General features: G+C 39.4%; 1 protein-coding gene across 6 annotated transcripts in view; it reads left to right on the forward strand.

Annotated features, from left to right (window-relative positions):
* LOC132392587 (mitogen-activated protein kinase kinase kinase 20-like) overlaps window positions 1-14,714 on the forward strand; it is a 130,891-nt gene that overhangs the window by 70,227 nt on the left and 45,950 nt on the right. For all 6 annotated transcript variants that reach the window (XM_059966662.1, XM_059966665.1, XM_059966660.1 and 3 more), the window contains 5 exons: window positions 2,394-2,438; window positions 3,536-3,566; window positions 3,654-3,793; window positions 4,496-4,558; window positions 7,938-8,030. In XM_059966662.1, the coding sequence (XP_059822645.1) occupies window positions 2,394-2,438; window positions 3,536-3,566; window positions 3,654-3,793; window positions 4,496-4,558; window positions 7,938-8,030 (372 nt within the window). The remainder of the gene's footprint in view (window positions 1-2,393; window positions 2,439-3,535; window positions 3,567-3,653; window positions 3,794-4,495; window positions 4,559-7,937; window positions 8,031-14,714) is intronic.

Consider the following 14,714-nt stretch of genomic DNA (forward strand, 5'->3'; position numbering starts at 1 on the left):
GCAATCCCCAATTCAGTGTCTGGAGAGGCTGCTGCGTATTAATATCGTGCTACTGTCTAGCGCGTTCCCCGGAAAGGAGCTCCAAATCCACCAGACAAAAACAAGACCTGCACAAAACCACATAATTACAACATATAGTCACAATAGTGCAAGCAATAGCATAATTGATAAAAAAAAACAGACTATGGGCACAGTAAAAAATAGTCCAAGATGTTAAAGGACAGTAATTTCTGTGATCTAATTCAGAAAAGACTAGCCCATATAAATAGTTATTGTTCATCTCTACTTCAGCCCTTATAAAGTGAATTACTTTAAATGAAGACACATCAGAAATAGTTTTTTTAAAAACATTCCACACTTACGAGTCAACATATGGACGTAATAATCAGGATCAGACCAGTGGTCTGTTTGGGCTGCCCACTTCTCAGTAAGATCTCAACTGTTCCAATCCTGGTGTCAACACCACATGCTTGCTTTCTTCCCACATCACTTATTATCCAATTAGCTATCAATTTCTGCCTTGAATGTGTTCAGTTCTGCCTTCACCACTCTTATGATCCATTCAGGGAAGAAATACCTTCCAACCTCTGTCATAAATGCCTGACTCCTTATTTTGATAACATGGGCCCTCGTTCTTGATACCCCCACTAGGAGATGCCTCCTCTCTTACCCTTCTTGTTAATTTTCCTTGGAATCTTGTATTTTTCAATAAACATTTCTTACTCTTCTAGGTGGCTGGACAGAATCACACTACTGAATCCAACTTGTGTAAGTTCGCAGCCAGTTTTGCCATTAACAAGTTAGGAGGTTGAGTTCCAGTGTCCATTAGAGTTTAACATCAAAGACAAAAATCTATAAATGGCAGATATCAGATATGAAAGTAAAAAGTTATAGAAAACAGCTTTTGTCAATAGAGAATCAGTTAAACTTTTAGGATGTTCTTGTATTAATCCTGTTTTATTGTCTAAATTGATGTTACAATCAATCTATCAAATACTAGGTCAATTTACAAAAGCACTTCATCAATTGATTCTGATACTAAAGCATTCTAAAGATATTGGGAGTCAAAACTGATACCTAGTAAAATTTTTGCTGAAACTCATTCAGGCTACTTTCTAAATGTAAGCAGGTAAGAATTTTTGTGGTTCGTGTACAGCCATTGTCAAAATCATACTCAATACTATCAGTTCTGTCATTGGAGTAAAATGTTGCACTGGAAGTTTTTTTTCGCTTGGATATAGTGAAATATCAAAATCTTCAATGCATGTACGGAATTGTTATTGCAGTGCTCTGAATTTTAAATTACATTATTCATTAATCTAAAATAGGGAAATTTGGCAAAAAATGTGAACACCGAAGAAGCAGAATAAATAACAAATGGATAAGATAGGATTAAAATACAGAGTGTATGAAGAAATGTGTCAACTAGTGCTAGTGGCTTCAGGTGTGTGATTTTTTTTTCAATGCTGGTACAGTATTATGGTAAAAGAGAAACTCCTTGAATCATTGGAGTCGTCTAGCCAAGCAATGTATGTGTATCGTTGGAATAAAACTTATCATTCAGATGATAACCTGGAATTTACATGAATGTTTGTCTTTTAAATGTAATGCAATCAGGGGACCATGGTGATAAGTGTGCTGCAAATTGAAAATCCAGTAGGTATTTCTATTTCTATTCATAAGGATTGCATAACCTTGCTGTTTGGAAAAAGGTGTTTAAAAAATTTACTACCTGAGGTGGCCTAGTATCTCTTTTTAATGTAATGATGTGTTCGTGCCTGGTATTCGAGCTTCTGGATTGGTGAGGTAATATCCACAATTATCCAGTGTTCAGTTCATCTTTACTATTCCTTCTCTGTATCAGACCATCCGTTTCAATTGTTTAAGGATCATGTTGACTACTTGTATTCTACAATCAATTTCTCTTGCTTTGCAATAAAAAGGGTTGAAAACTACCGTGAAAAACTTCAAACCTCTGCATCTCATTTAAAAGAGGAAGGCATGGAACTGAGAGAGCAGAAAATGGAGAAGCTTCAAGGATAAGAAGCAAAAGTGCCCTTCATTAGAATGCTTCACAAAATAGACACCAACTGTGTTGCTGAAGTAAACATCCGTGGCGTGAAACCCTATCTTCATAGCTAAATTTAAATATCAAACAGCTGTAGTGGTTTTACGCAGTTCATGTAAAGAAAAACCAAAAAATGCCTCCCAGTTGCAATGCAGTAACCTGATTAACACTAACAAGGTAACCACACCATGGGGTATACAACCAGGCAATAGCAGCAAGCATTGGTTTGTTTAAGTTGTCCGAATAAAATCGCTTCTGTGTGCCATCATAGTCGATTTAATGCCATCGTGATCATGTAGTAATGTTTATACTTTTTGTTACACAGTTGCTGCCATCCTTAGATATATATTCCTGGACAGAGGAAGATGTGGTAAGCATATGATTCCCCTGTGAAATTAAAGCTCTGAACAATTGAATAATAAAAGATAACAGGGTTAATAATTTTTTGTACTTTTAACACATGTGAGGTAAATTACTTTTGTGAACTAGGCTGATGCAGATATATGGCCATTTAAGTGAAATGGCTCCTGCAGCAAACTGCGAGTACAGTGGAAGAGATACCATTTTCGGGGAGGATAGTTTTAGATAACGCCTCACAGTATTTTTCATTTTCATTTTCAGTCATAGTTAGCAATACAATTCTAAAATAACATCAGGTTTTTTTTTAAAAAAGCAATATTTGAGTAACCTTAATCCAAAATTTCTTGGAAATAATTAGTCACTCATGCAATGCCTCCCCACATCCCGCCCCCGTTCCACCCCGTAGGGTGAGCATTTAGGGTGATCAGGAGGTAAAGGTGTAAGAACTGGCTCCCATTGAATTCGTAAGATGGGGTGATGACAAAAAAAAACGAGCTGCAGGAAGACTCCACCACATCAGGATGGGTTCAGATGGAGGGTCTTGACCCAGTACATCGACTGTCCGTTTTCCTCTGCAGTTGCTACCTTGCCTGCTGAGGTCCTTGAGCCGCTCATTCTTCTTTGCATCGACAGGCTCGTGTCTCCGTAAATGCATTGTGTACACTGAGGCATGCCCACTTTCAGAAGGATGAAAAACTTCGAATTTTTTTCTGAATCTGTGAGGAATCCAATATCAGAATTCAGTCATAATGATAGCAATGAAGAACCCTCAGGAACTCCTGGGCCTCAGTTGCAAGCAACAGTTCGAACATCCTAAACTTACTGATTAATTATATAGGATAAAGCAGACAATTCCACGTAGATCTTTTGTCATTTCTCAGGAAAATCTGAGCTTTTTTGAACAGGGCTGCACTAAATCATTGTATTTTATATCATGTGTCTAATATCGTAATAAATATTTTTGGTAATTAAGCCTTTTCATTGCCTTTAGCAATCTTAAAAATACATACATTATTTCTGATTGCAATAATATGGAGGCAAAGGACATTGAATATTATTCTTTATCCTGCATTTTATTATAATCATTGTCTTATTTCTCTTTTACAGTACTTCTGGATACAGCAATTGTTAGATAAAGGTATTAAAGATTGCGATTGATTCTTAGAATTCTGGAAATTCAGGTTACTTGCAGATATGATGTATTTCTGTAACTTTGTGCCTGTAGGTGACACAGACAGTGAAATGAAAGGCTACGCAGAACTGTTCAGAAATCACCACATAACTGGCCGAAGGCTGCTCTTGCTGAAAGAACAAGATTTGAAAGACATAGGAATACAGTCCAAAGGACATATCATTCATTTAAAGGTACGAAGGAAGAAACTTCAAGGGGTGCTTTAGAAACTGGAGCTGTTAGTATTTTGATTTGTGTTGGTGAAATTTTGCACGCAGCATGGTTCTGGGAAACAAGCTTTCTATTTTCATGCCCAGTGTCACTAAGCACCGGAGAGTATTTTCATTTTTTATTATGCATACCACTTATTATCTAATAAATGTATAATTATCTATGTATTTATGCTTATTTATTTAATATCTTTTCAAGAATGTTTTAAGAATATTCTGTTCTTCTATGAGATGTGATATTATTTCCTAGAAATGTGAAATTCATTGCTTTTGATTTTGCTTCTTTTGGCAAATGACAGTAAAACCCCTTCTTAACAGAGAGTTTGCTCCAAATATGTGTTAGGACAAATCAATAAAATTTTTAAACTTAAAAGGAATATATTAGTATCAAGGTGAATGATGCATTTTGCTGCAGATACATATGCATTATCTGATAGATTGCCAGAATAGACCTGTAGGGCTGAAGGGCCTACTACTGTTCATATGTATTATAAAGCAAAAGTAAAATTAAGAAAATAGATATTTTGTTTTAAATCTGAAGAAGGATAAGTAGCTGCATTTGTCGATCTAAAATAGTTCCCAGAAAATTGATGAAGTGTTGATGGAAGTTAGTGACAAGATGGAAAGGATTGCCTGCTGTTAACAAGCCCCTGTCTTCCCTTTCAGACTGAAATTGAAAAACTGACCCTTGACTACTTGAACCTTTTTCACTTTCCTCCTTTAATTAAGGTAGGTAAAGAAAAAATAACATCGTTTTAAACTACATCACATATAATGTACTGCATTTTAAGCACCTTGTTAGTTTCTTGTTCGGAGCTTGTAGTTCTTGATGCATTTATGATTCTTTTTCTATCTACTTGCTTAGAAAGTATAGCAGACCAGTGAGTTTAAATATGAATGAGATGCAGAGATTTCTAGAAAACTCATCACAACATGCATATCATAGATCTATTAAGCACCTGCTGAGAATCAAAAATATATTTTGAATTATTTGCTCTAAACTGTAAAGATTTTTATACTTTGTACAGTCCTGTTGATTGCTTGTTCATGTAGGTCAGAGAATGTATCACCTATAGTTTAAGTTTTGTAAAAACACTGTAATCCTGAGTACAAAACCAGCAAACAGTGAAATAAGCTGATTATGCTATTTCTGTCGGACAGAATTATAGGCTATAACTGGTCGTCCCTTTTGCTGAGGTTCAGTTACTCCTCAGTGCTTGTTGTGCCAGACTCAGCTATGGCTTATGACAGCTCACGCATTCCTCCACTGATCAAATAGTAACTGCGTTTAATCTAATGGCTTTCTTTAAAATATTTCGTCGTTGAAATGCTTTGTATTAAGCGGTAATTCCTTCTTGGTCATCTGGGCCTTCTGGCTGTAGACGGGTGGTATTTGCTGTTTCCTTCTTTATACTGAGTCATTGTTTTCAATTGAATTAGCAATAGGTTTACTTCTCAGACTTTTTCCCACCAGATTAAAAAAAGGGAGAAATCAATGCAGATGGTCAAAACATAATCACAGTGCATTGTTCAGATTTCCGCTGTAGCCTCCCATCAGAAGGGATATTATTGGAAAATCATCTCTGGGGAATCTACTAAAACCAAACAAGACTATTATAAACAAGGAATTGACTTAAACATTTTAGGAAGAAATCAGGACACAAACATAAGGTTCAATGTTCAAAGTACATTTATTATCAAAGTATGTGTACATTATGCAACCATGGCTGCTAGTAAGGAGATGAATCCCAAGGTTGTATAATGTATACACACTTTGATAATGTACTTTGAACTTTTTGCTTGTGACCTGATTGTTCCTAAAATTTTAAAGTTAATTCCCTGTTTTTAACAGTTTTGTTTGCTTTTAGTAGATTCCTTAGAGATAATTTTCCAATAATATCCCATCCGACAGGAGGCAACAGCAGAAATTCCATGAAGCATTAAGAAATAAAAGAACACTCATTCATCCTCAGGGTCCGTTACTCTGGAAATTGTTTATGGTTAAAGACTAGGATTAATACATACCTATCTCGATTATATTACTAGCAAAGTGGTACTGCATTTATTATCTGATGCTAAAGGAATAAATTCAATGTCAGTTTTCTTATTAGTTCATGCAACTAGCAGATCATACTTGATTATCTGTGATGCACTTGAACTGTTCTCTGACATTGGATTCTTTCTGGAGGGCCAACTGCTTACAGTTTCCATGCAGGCATGCTGGGAAATCTGCCCACTGAACAGGTTCAATCAATCCATCCGTTTCAGTAGTGAAGAACAGCACTAAGGGAGATGGGCAAGTTTCTGGCAATTTACATTGTTTTAAGTTAATTGATTTATGTGTATTATTAATTTAAGTGCGAATATTTTTGCATTTTGGTGCTTAAACTTCATTTATTTTTAAAATTTTTCTATGTTTTAATAGTTCTATTTTAATATGAATACCTTTGAATATCAAAGGCAGCCAAAGTGTTTTGATAGTATTGAATTTAGTGAACCGGGGATGTGTTGCATCAGACTGTCAGAGCTGTGCAGGGCCTTGCTGATTGGGAACTAGCTTTGGGGACAAGTTACTGTTGCAAAGGTCCCACTGTGTCTTAGGATTTGCGTTTGTAGTGGTTGACAATTGAAATCTCTGTCTATTGTACCAGAATCTGATCCACTTGTGTTTTATCACAGCTCTATATGTTGGTGAGTAGGGAAAATAAATGTTTCTCACTGGTTATTCTTTACACTGGTTAGGGTTTGACTATATTGGCCTAAGCTATGTAAATTACTCATAGACCAGATTGATCCAAGAATCCAGAGTTGATTTAGAACTTGAAAGGTCTCTTTTTTTTTATCACAGACAGCTGATTCAGTTGAATTAAAATACAAATCTGTCAATCTGAACTCAATCATAAACAAGAGAAAATCTGCAGATGCTGGAAATTCAAGTAACACGCACAAAATGCTGAAGAAACTCAACAGGGCAGGCAGCATCGATGGAAAGGAGTACTGACAAAGGGTCTCGGCCTGAAACATCGACTGTACTCTTTTCAATGGATGCTGCCTGGCCTGCTGAGTTCCTCCAGCATTTTGTGTGTTTTAATCTCAGCTCAGCGTTATGTTCTCTAAAAAAGGTTCAGTCGTTACTGTTCCCTGCACCAAGTCATTCTTCTGGAGGATTTCTCAATGCTGAACTCTTTTGTCTTTACTTTCCACATCACCTTCAAGTTTTAAAATCAATTACACGATCACTACAGTATGAATTTTGTTCCTTACTTTCTGTCCTGGCATCACATGGGTATTTATGAATTGACTCTTTAAAATAAAAGCAAGACTCCTTCCTCAGACTCTAATAATATTAACTCTTAAAGATGTTGCACTTTACAAATCTTATTGATTCTACTCCTTTGTGTTTCACTGTGCACAAGTTGTACTATAATCAGAAATATTTTGCTTGTAAAGACAGATGTAACACTTGCCCACCAGGCTGGTATATGTCTAGGGGAAAAGGAGATCCAGCCACACACCAACCCCACCTCCTGTACACGCAGGTGCTGTGAGAATCGAGTTTATGCCTCGCGCCCGCCCACAGTATCAAACCCACAACAAATACCGTTATGAAATACACTTTAAAGAGTTTACTAAAATTAACAGAGTATTAGACAATACAATATATATGCAAGGGGGAAAAAAAAGGCGCCAACTTATCAAAGTTCAGTCAGTTTAGTGCACATCGTTGGAGCTCAACCATCAACCATCCGACCCCTCGTCGCTTGCCTCCGACCTCCACGTCTTCGCACCTAGGACCAAGCCCGGTGGTTTTCCGAGCAGTGCAGTGCACGTCCACCTTCCTCGGCATCGTCCTCCCGGCTCTCCACCAAAAGCCCGCGAAAAACCCCTCCCCCAAGTTCTCAGCCTCACAAGACAAAATAACATTCCCCATTGGTTAACAAATGAATACAATTACCATATCAACAAGTATAAAGCAAAACAACTGCGAGCAAAACACTTATCAGACAAAGAAGCATTCCTACTCTTAACAAACCAAAAAATCCCATTGTGAGTAACATACACAGGACATGGTACACAGATATTAATCACTGAACATTTTTTTTTGAAGGGAGATGATTCTGAAGAAGATGATTTTGGAGAAAAGATCCTGCACCTTGACCTGCTCTTTGGTTATCATTTAAAGCCGGGGAAAGGGTTTCAGGTAAGTGACATCTGAATGCCTTTTACATTTCCGTGCTCTGGCATTTAGTATTACACAATGCATGATTGGAGCTAGAAACCTTTGCCAGCATTAAATCCTTCTAGCGCTTTGATTAATTTTCACATAGACTTTACTCCCAGCAAAAGATTTGCAGTTGCTGAGATCACCAGTTTGATGAAGCCTACCGACAGCTTGATCAGTGGCAATTCTCAGAAGATGAGAGTTCGGTGTTACATTGCTGGAGCAAATTAGGCAGCAGTGTCATCAGGCTAATTCTCTACTGTTAGATGAAAGGTTTGGTTATGTATGGTTACTTTTGTGCAATTGGCCTTTTGGAAAGAGTGGACGATCTAGCAGTGTCTGCAGCCTATGGGATCTGCACTCAAAACATTGTCCCAATCACAACGAAGCCACATGTGGCTCTTCTGATGTGCACCCCGCAGCTCTTCAAGACCTCTAATTTCTGTATTAGAATATGAAATTTTATTATCATCTACAGTATAGTAATTATACTCAGTTCACCATTATACATTGCTAACACTAGGACACCAGTTACAACTCTTTGAACAATCGCATGCATTCCTCTTTTGACCTTCGTACCCCCACTGTGGCTGTGAAACTAAGCATGATGAAAGCACCAAATCAAATGGAAGTAGAAAGATGAATACAGATCTTTTAAGAGAGGGATGGGAACATGATTTCTTCTTTGTGCCCAGTAGTGGAGATAAATACGGCTGCCCAATCTGTAACAATTTGATTGCCCATTGAAAAATATCAAAGATTAAAAGCCACAGGCGAAATAATCTTGCCCTCCAATACACAAAAGAGTCCTTTCAAATTGCTGTCTGAAGCATAGAACCCAGCTTCACAGAGTTTGTGTCTCAATAGGATATCCATACATCATATTGTCAACAGAGGTAATTAAGCATATTACAATAGCTAAGTTAGTTAAATTTAGTTTGTATTGCATTGACATTTTTTTTAGTGTAAAGCATAGAGGATCTTTCCACATCTACAGTTGTACGTGTGTGTTTGGTGGGGTGATGCACAGAACATGCAACTCTTTTGGTTAAAGGTGATTGTGAACGTTGCTCTGTGAGTACAATTGCACTAACCCATTGGCTGTGGGTCACCTATGTAGTACCAGGCTAGGCTTTTACAGCACCCATGAAACTTGTTTCAATGCAAAGGAGCAGAGTGCAGGCATGCTGACTTGGACATTTTGCCCTTGTAAGTAATTAACTCATTCTGCCTTCGTGATTGAAATCACACATCATTTCCAACGATCTTTCCCATAAATCCACAGAACCCAAACAAGCTTTCCCCCATTACGCTGTCAAGTGACCTGATCCGGTATCCCCTCTAACGGTGTTTTTTTTTAAATATGAAGCTGCAAACTGGAAGGAAAACAATCAGTTTTGTGGGGTTTTTTTTGCTTTGGGCATGTGGAAGTTGTTCTTGTCATGTTGAGCAGGATGCTTCATGTCCATAGCTCGGTACGAGAAGATGCTTGATGCTCAGGGAGGATGTTACAAGGTCTGTAATTCATTAAATAGGGTTGCATGATTCATTGTTTCATGAAACTTTTTTATTTGCATTATCCACTGCTTTACAAAACACTTTTTTTGATTTTAACTTTGAAGGGTTGCGAGTTTTGTTGTGCTGACTTTGAAAGTTCTGGTGTGGTTGGTTGGTCTTGTGGTGCACCAGAGGGTTGGCAGTATTGCAGCAAGCTAGTTTTCTCATAGACTGTTGGAAATTGTTTCTTTTGTGAGGCAATTTACAGCTCAGTGATGGTTCAGAAGTAGTTTGTGGAACCTTCTGAGTCCCTGGTTTGGGAGAGGAAGTACTCAGTGCTTCACATTTATGAATTATCTAAGATTAAGCAAAGCTGCTCTAACTTCAAAGGTTCAAAGGTCCAATTTAATGTCAGAGAAATGCATACAATATACATCCTGAAATGCTTTTTCTTCTCAACCATCCACGAAAACAGAGGAGTGCCCCAAAGATCGAATGACAGTTAAATGTTAGAACCCTGAAGTCCTCCCCTGCTACCCCCCCCCCCACCCCACATATAAGCGGAAGCAAGCAACAATCCCTCCTCCCCCCACTGACAAAAAAAAGCATCGACACCGCCACCGAGCACTCAAGCGTGAGCAAAACAGCAGCAAAGACACAGACTTACAGTTACCCCAAAGACTTCGCATTTCACCCAGTATTCGACATATCACAGGCTCTCTCTCTCTCTCCCTAATAAGGGAGAAAGTGGTGTCTCCATTTTCCCAGCGAATGGGAGACGTAACAAACTGCCTTGCAGGTAGTTCAGCGGTTTTGTATGTAAAAAGTACTGTCGATTTTAGAACGCAGTAACGCAAGAAAATGAGACCAGGATTAGACCGCCATTCAACAAGATCATCACTAATTTACTTTAATATTTAAGGAAAAGATGATAACAAACTAGAGGGTAGGTCCACTCAAGGATGAAGGATGGAATCTCCGCTTGGAGTTGGAGCAAGTGGCAGAGGTACTTAAGTGGGTATTAGTGTTGGTATTTACTGAGAAGGACTTGGAGGGTAATGAAGGCAGGGTGGAGCATGCTAACTTGCTGGAGCATTTTGAGATTCAGGAGGAAGTATTGTTGGATCTTCTGAAAAGCATTAAGGTTGATAAGTCCCCAGGACCTGATGGCAGATACCCCGAAATATAGAAAGAAGCAAGTGAGGAGATTGATGGGGCTTTGCCAAAGATCTTTGTGCCCTCAGTAGCAACAGGCAAGGTCCCAGAGGACTGGAAATGAAAGGAAAGGAAATAGGACTAATCCAGGTAATTCTAGTCTAATGAACCTCACCTTGGTGGTAAGGAACTGAGGGACAGGAAAGCCATGACCTGCTTAATAGACAGTCAGCAGGGCAGGTCATGCCTTACACACTTGATTGAGCTTTGCAGGGAGGTGACAGAGCAGCTTGAAAAAGGTATGGCACTGGATGTCATTTGCAAGGGCTTTAGAAAGGCATTTGATAGGATTGCTCATGGTAGGTCGATTCAGAAGATCTATGGGGTTCAGGGTGAATTGCAAGAGTGGATCAGAACTGATTTACCCGTAGAAGACAGAGAGTAGAAATGGGAGGCTGTTATTCTGACTGAAGGTCCATGATTAGTGGTGTTCCACAAGGATTGGTGCTGAATCTCAGTCATATGTGATATATATCAAGGATTTGAAAGGAAATGTCGATGGGTCGATTAGCAAGTTTGATGGAGCTGTAGACAGTATAAAGGACCATCAGTGAATACAGTGGGATATAGATTACTGACAGATCTGGGCAGGAAGTGGCTGATGGAATTTAATCTGGGCAAGAGTGTGATGTCGTGCATTGGGAGGTCAAGTGAAAGGAAAAAGTATACGGTTAATGGTAGGTCCTTTAATAGCACTGAGTTACAAAGAGATTCTTGTGGTTCCAGGTCCAAAGTTCACTGTATTTGGCTATGCAAGTGGGTAAGGTGATAAAGGTGTGTTGCATGCTTGCCTTCATTGATCAGGGTGTTGTGTTCAAGAGTAAGGACGTCATGCTGTGTAACTTTATTGAACTTCCGTCAGACCACACTTGGAATACAGTGTGCAGTTCTGGCCACCTACTGTAGGAAGGGTGTGGAGATTCTGAAGAGGGAGCAGAGGAGGGTCACCAGGGTGCTGCCTGGATCAGAGAGTATGAGCTGTAAGGACAGGTTGGATAAACTTGTGTTGTTCTCCCTAGAGTGCTGGAGGCTGAGGGGAGACCTGATGGAGGTTTTTTTTTAAATTATAAGAGGCTGGGCGGCATGGTGGTGTAGCTGTTAATGTAACTCTTTACAGCAAACAACTGGGTTCAATTCCCTCCCCTATCTGTCAGAAGTTTGTACGTTCTCCCTGGAAAAGTGAGGGTTTTCTCTGGGTGCTCCGGTTTCCTCCCATTTCCCAAAAAGAATGAGGTTTGTGGGTTAATTGTTCGCTTGGGCGTAATTGGGTGGAGGGGTTCGTTGGCCCAGAAGGGTCTGTTACCAAGCTGTATGTTTAAATAGATAAAATAATGTGTAGATAGGGCGAAAAAATGTCAAATGCTAGATTTCCTGTTCTTAAGGTTGGGGTAGGGAGGGGAGGGGTGAAGTTGAAAGGTGAGGTGGGGGGGGGGGTAAGTTTTTTGAGTAGGTAGTTTACCGAGGTAGAAGTGGAAGCAGGCGGTTTAGTGGACTTTTAGATGCGTGCATTTATATCAAGGGAATGAAGGGATATGAATGATAAATGGGAGGAGGATATTTAGTATAAATTGGTATCAAGATGGTGGGCTGAATGGCCTGTACAGTTCTATGATCTATGCTAGCAACAGTTCTTCTCCTGTGCCAGTTCCCTATCGCCCTCAATTCCTCAGTCTTTCCAATATGTACCTAACTCCACCTTAAACATGTATAACGGTATCTATAATCCTTTTGAGCAGAACATTCTGGAGCTTCACCACCCTGAGAGGAGAAATTTATCTGCCCTCAGTTTTTAAAAAGAACTCACCCTTTATTTTATGTTTCCTTGATTATGACTCTCACTGGTAAAAGGTCCTGAATGCCTACATCGCCAAGCACTCTTAAGATAAGTTTTCTAAAATCCATGGAATACAGGTGCAAACTGTCTAGTCTCTCTTCACAAGACATCCCTCTCATTCTGGGAATTAGCCTGGGGAGTCTCTTTGGACTGCTTCTGCATCTTTAGGTAAGGAGATAGTAACTATGTACAGTGTTCCAGATGTGGGCGCACCATTTTCCTGTACAATTGCAACAAAAACTCCCTGTGTGAACTGTGATTCTTTCTTTACACTGCCACAACCAACCCTCTATGTAATTTGCAGTTCACTTGTACTTTTACCACTGTGACATAACGCTTTCGGTGTTCACGGTGTGGTTTCCTCTACCAAATGCAGGTTGAGGCAATTCTTCACAGGGTGTCTGCGTTTAGTGTGGAGGAATGAGCTTGAGGCTTCTCTTGTTTGCCACTTTAATTCTCACTCTGACTTGTCTGTCTGTATCCGTCTGTGTTGTTTAAATGGGGCCCAGTGGAAACTTGATTAACAGCACTTCCTTCTGTGAACATTAAAGACTTAAACACTGTTGAATTTCGAAGATTTCAGAAGTTTCTATGCCTCACTTTCTGTGTCTATATCAGAACTGGCTTATTTTGCTGTCAGACATCTATCAGTAATATTAGCTCAGTTTTTTTTTGTTGTCTGCATGAGCATACCCTGGCCTGCTATTTGCAGCATATCATAACACCTCGATTACCCTCCAGCTACTCCAGGAAGAACTTATTCCCTCAGCAAACCTGGCCACAACCTATCGCAGATACTCCCGTTGTTCCTATCTAGCATTTTTCTCTTTCCCAGTTCCAGTGAAATCTTCAGTCTAATCCTTGTTCCACAACTGCTGCCTGAGCTGTTGAGTGCTCCTTACAGTTGTAGTTTCTCTGATGTTCGTTCTCTAATCATCAGCTTCGTCCCCTTCTCAGAGACAGTGACACCAAACCAAATTGTTTGCATGCCTTATGTCATATTTAATCATAACCGTGCCTTTGTCAAGATATTATTTATTTATTTTATTTCATTTTCACCTAATACTTCCTGACAAAGCACTTGCCTCCATGCATTTTCTACCAAAGTCCTTATCAATGCCCATACCTTTTCAAGGCTTAATTATTAACTTGTACTCTCACTGTCCTCCATTATTCTACTCCCTGCTAACAAAAAACTTTGCTACCTGTTTCCTAATCCTTGTCCAATGTTTCTCTCCTGTCTCCCAGATTTGCCAATTAATGTTCATTTCTCAGTTTTTACTCTTCATACCTAGTAGGCCATAGGATATAGACAGTACAGCAGAATACGGGCCCTTTGGCCCATGATGTTGTGCCTACCAATGTAAACCTATCTAACCCAGCCCTCCTACACAGCCCATAACCCTCCTTTTTTCCTGCACAGACGTGCCAATCTAAGAGATTTTCAACTGTCCACGTTCTGTCAGACATCACAACCGTTACTGGTAGTGTATTTCAAGCACCCATGATTCTCTGTAAACGAAAACTACCTTTGGCGTCTCCCCTTAATGTTCCTTTAATGGGCTTCTGGACAGGTTTGACAGGGAAAACATGACAGTGTAATGGAACCATGATTAACAAGAGATGGAATATTTAATCCAGAGGAAGAAGGAAGCATGCTTAAGATTTAGGTAACAAAAATCAGGCGGAGTACTTGAGATTTATTAGGTAACCAGGAAGGAGATAAAGAAGGGACTTGGGGGAGCTGGAAGTGCTTTGGCAAGTAGGATTAAGGAAAACTCTTAAAAAGTAGTATTAAGCAAGACCTTTAGAATAGGCATTGACAAAGTCCCACGCGGAAGGCTGGTCAAGAAGTTACAGCCAGTAGACATTCAGGATGAAGCATAAAATTGGATTTTACATTAACAGGAGAATCCAGAGGATGGTTGCCTCTCTGACTGGAGGTCTGTGACTAGTGGTGTGCCACAGGGATTGGTGCAGGGTCAGTTGTTGTTTGTCACCTATATCACCGATCTGGATGATAACGTGGTCTTCTGGGTAGCAACTTCGCAGGTGACACCAAGATTGGGACCATTAGTGAACAATGACAAAGACTATCAAATCTTGCAGTGGGATCT

The sequence above is a fragment of the Hypanus sabinus genome, chromosome 4 (assembly GCF_030144855.1).
Source record: "Hypanus sabinus isolate sHypSab1 chromosome 4, sHypSab1.hap1, whole genome shotgun sequence".
Taxonomy (NCBI): Eukaryota; Metazoa; Chordata; class Chondrichthyes; order Myliobatiformes; family Dasyatidae; genus Hypanus; species Hypanus sabinus.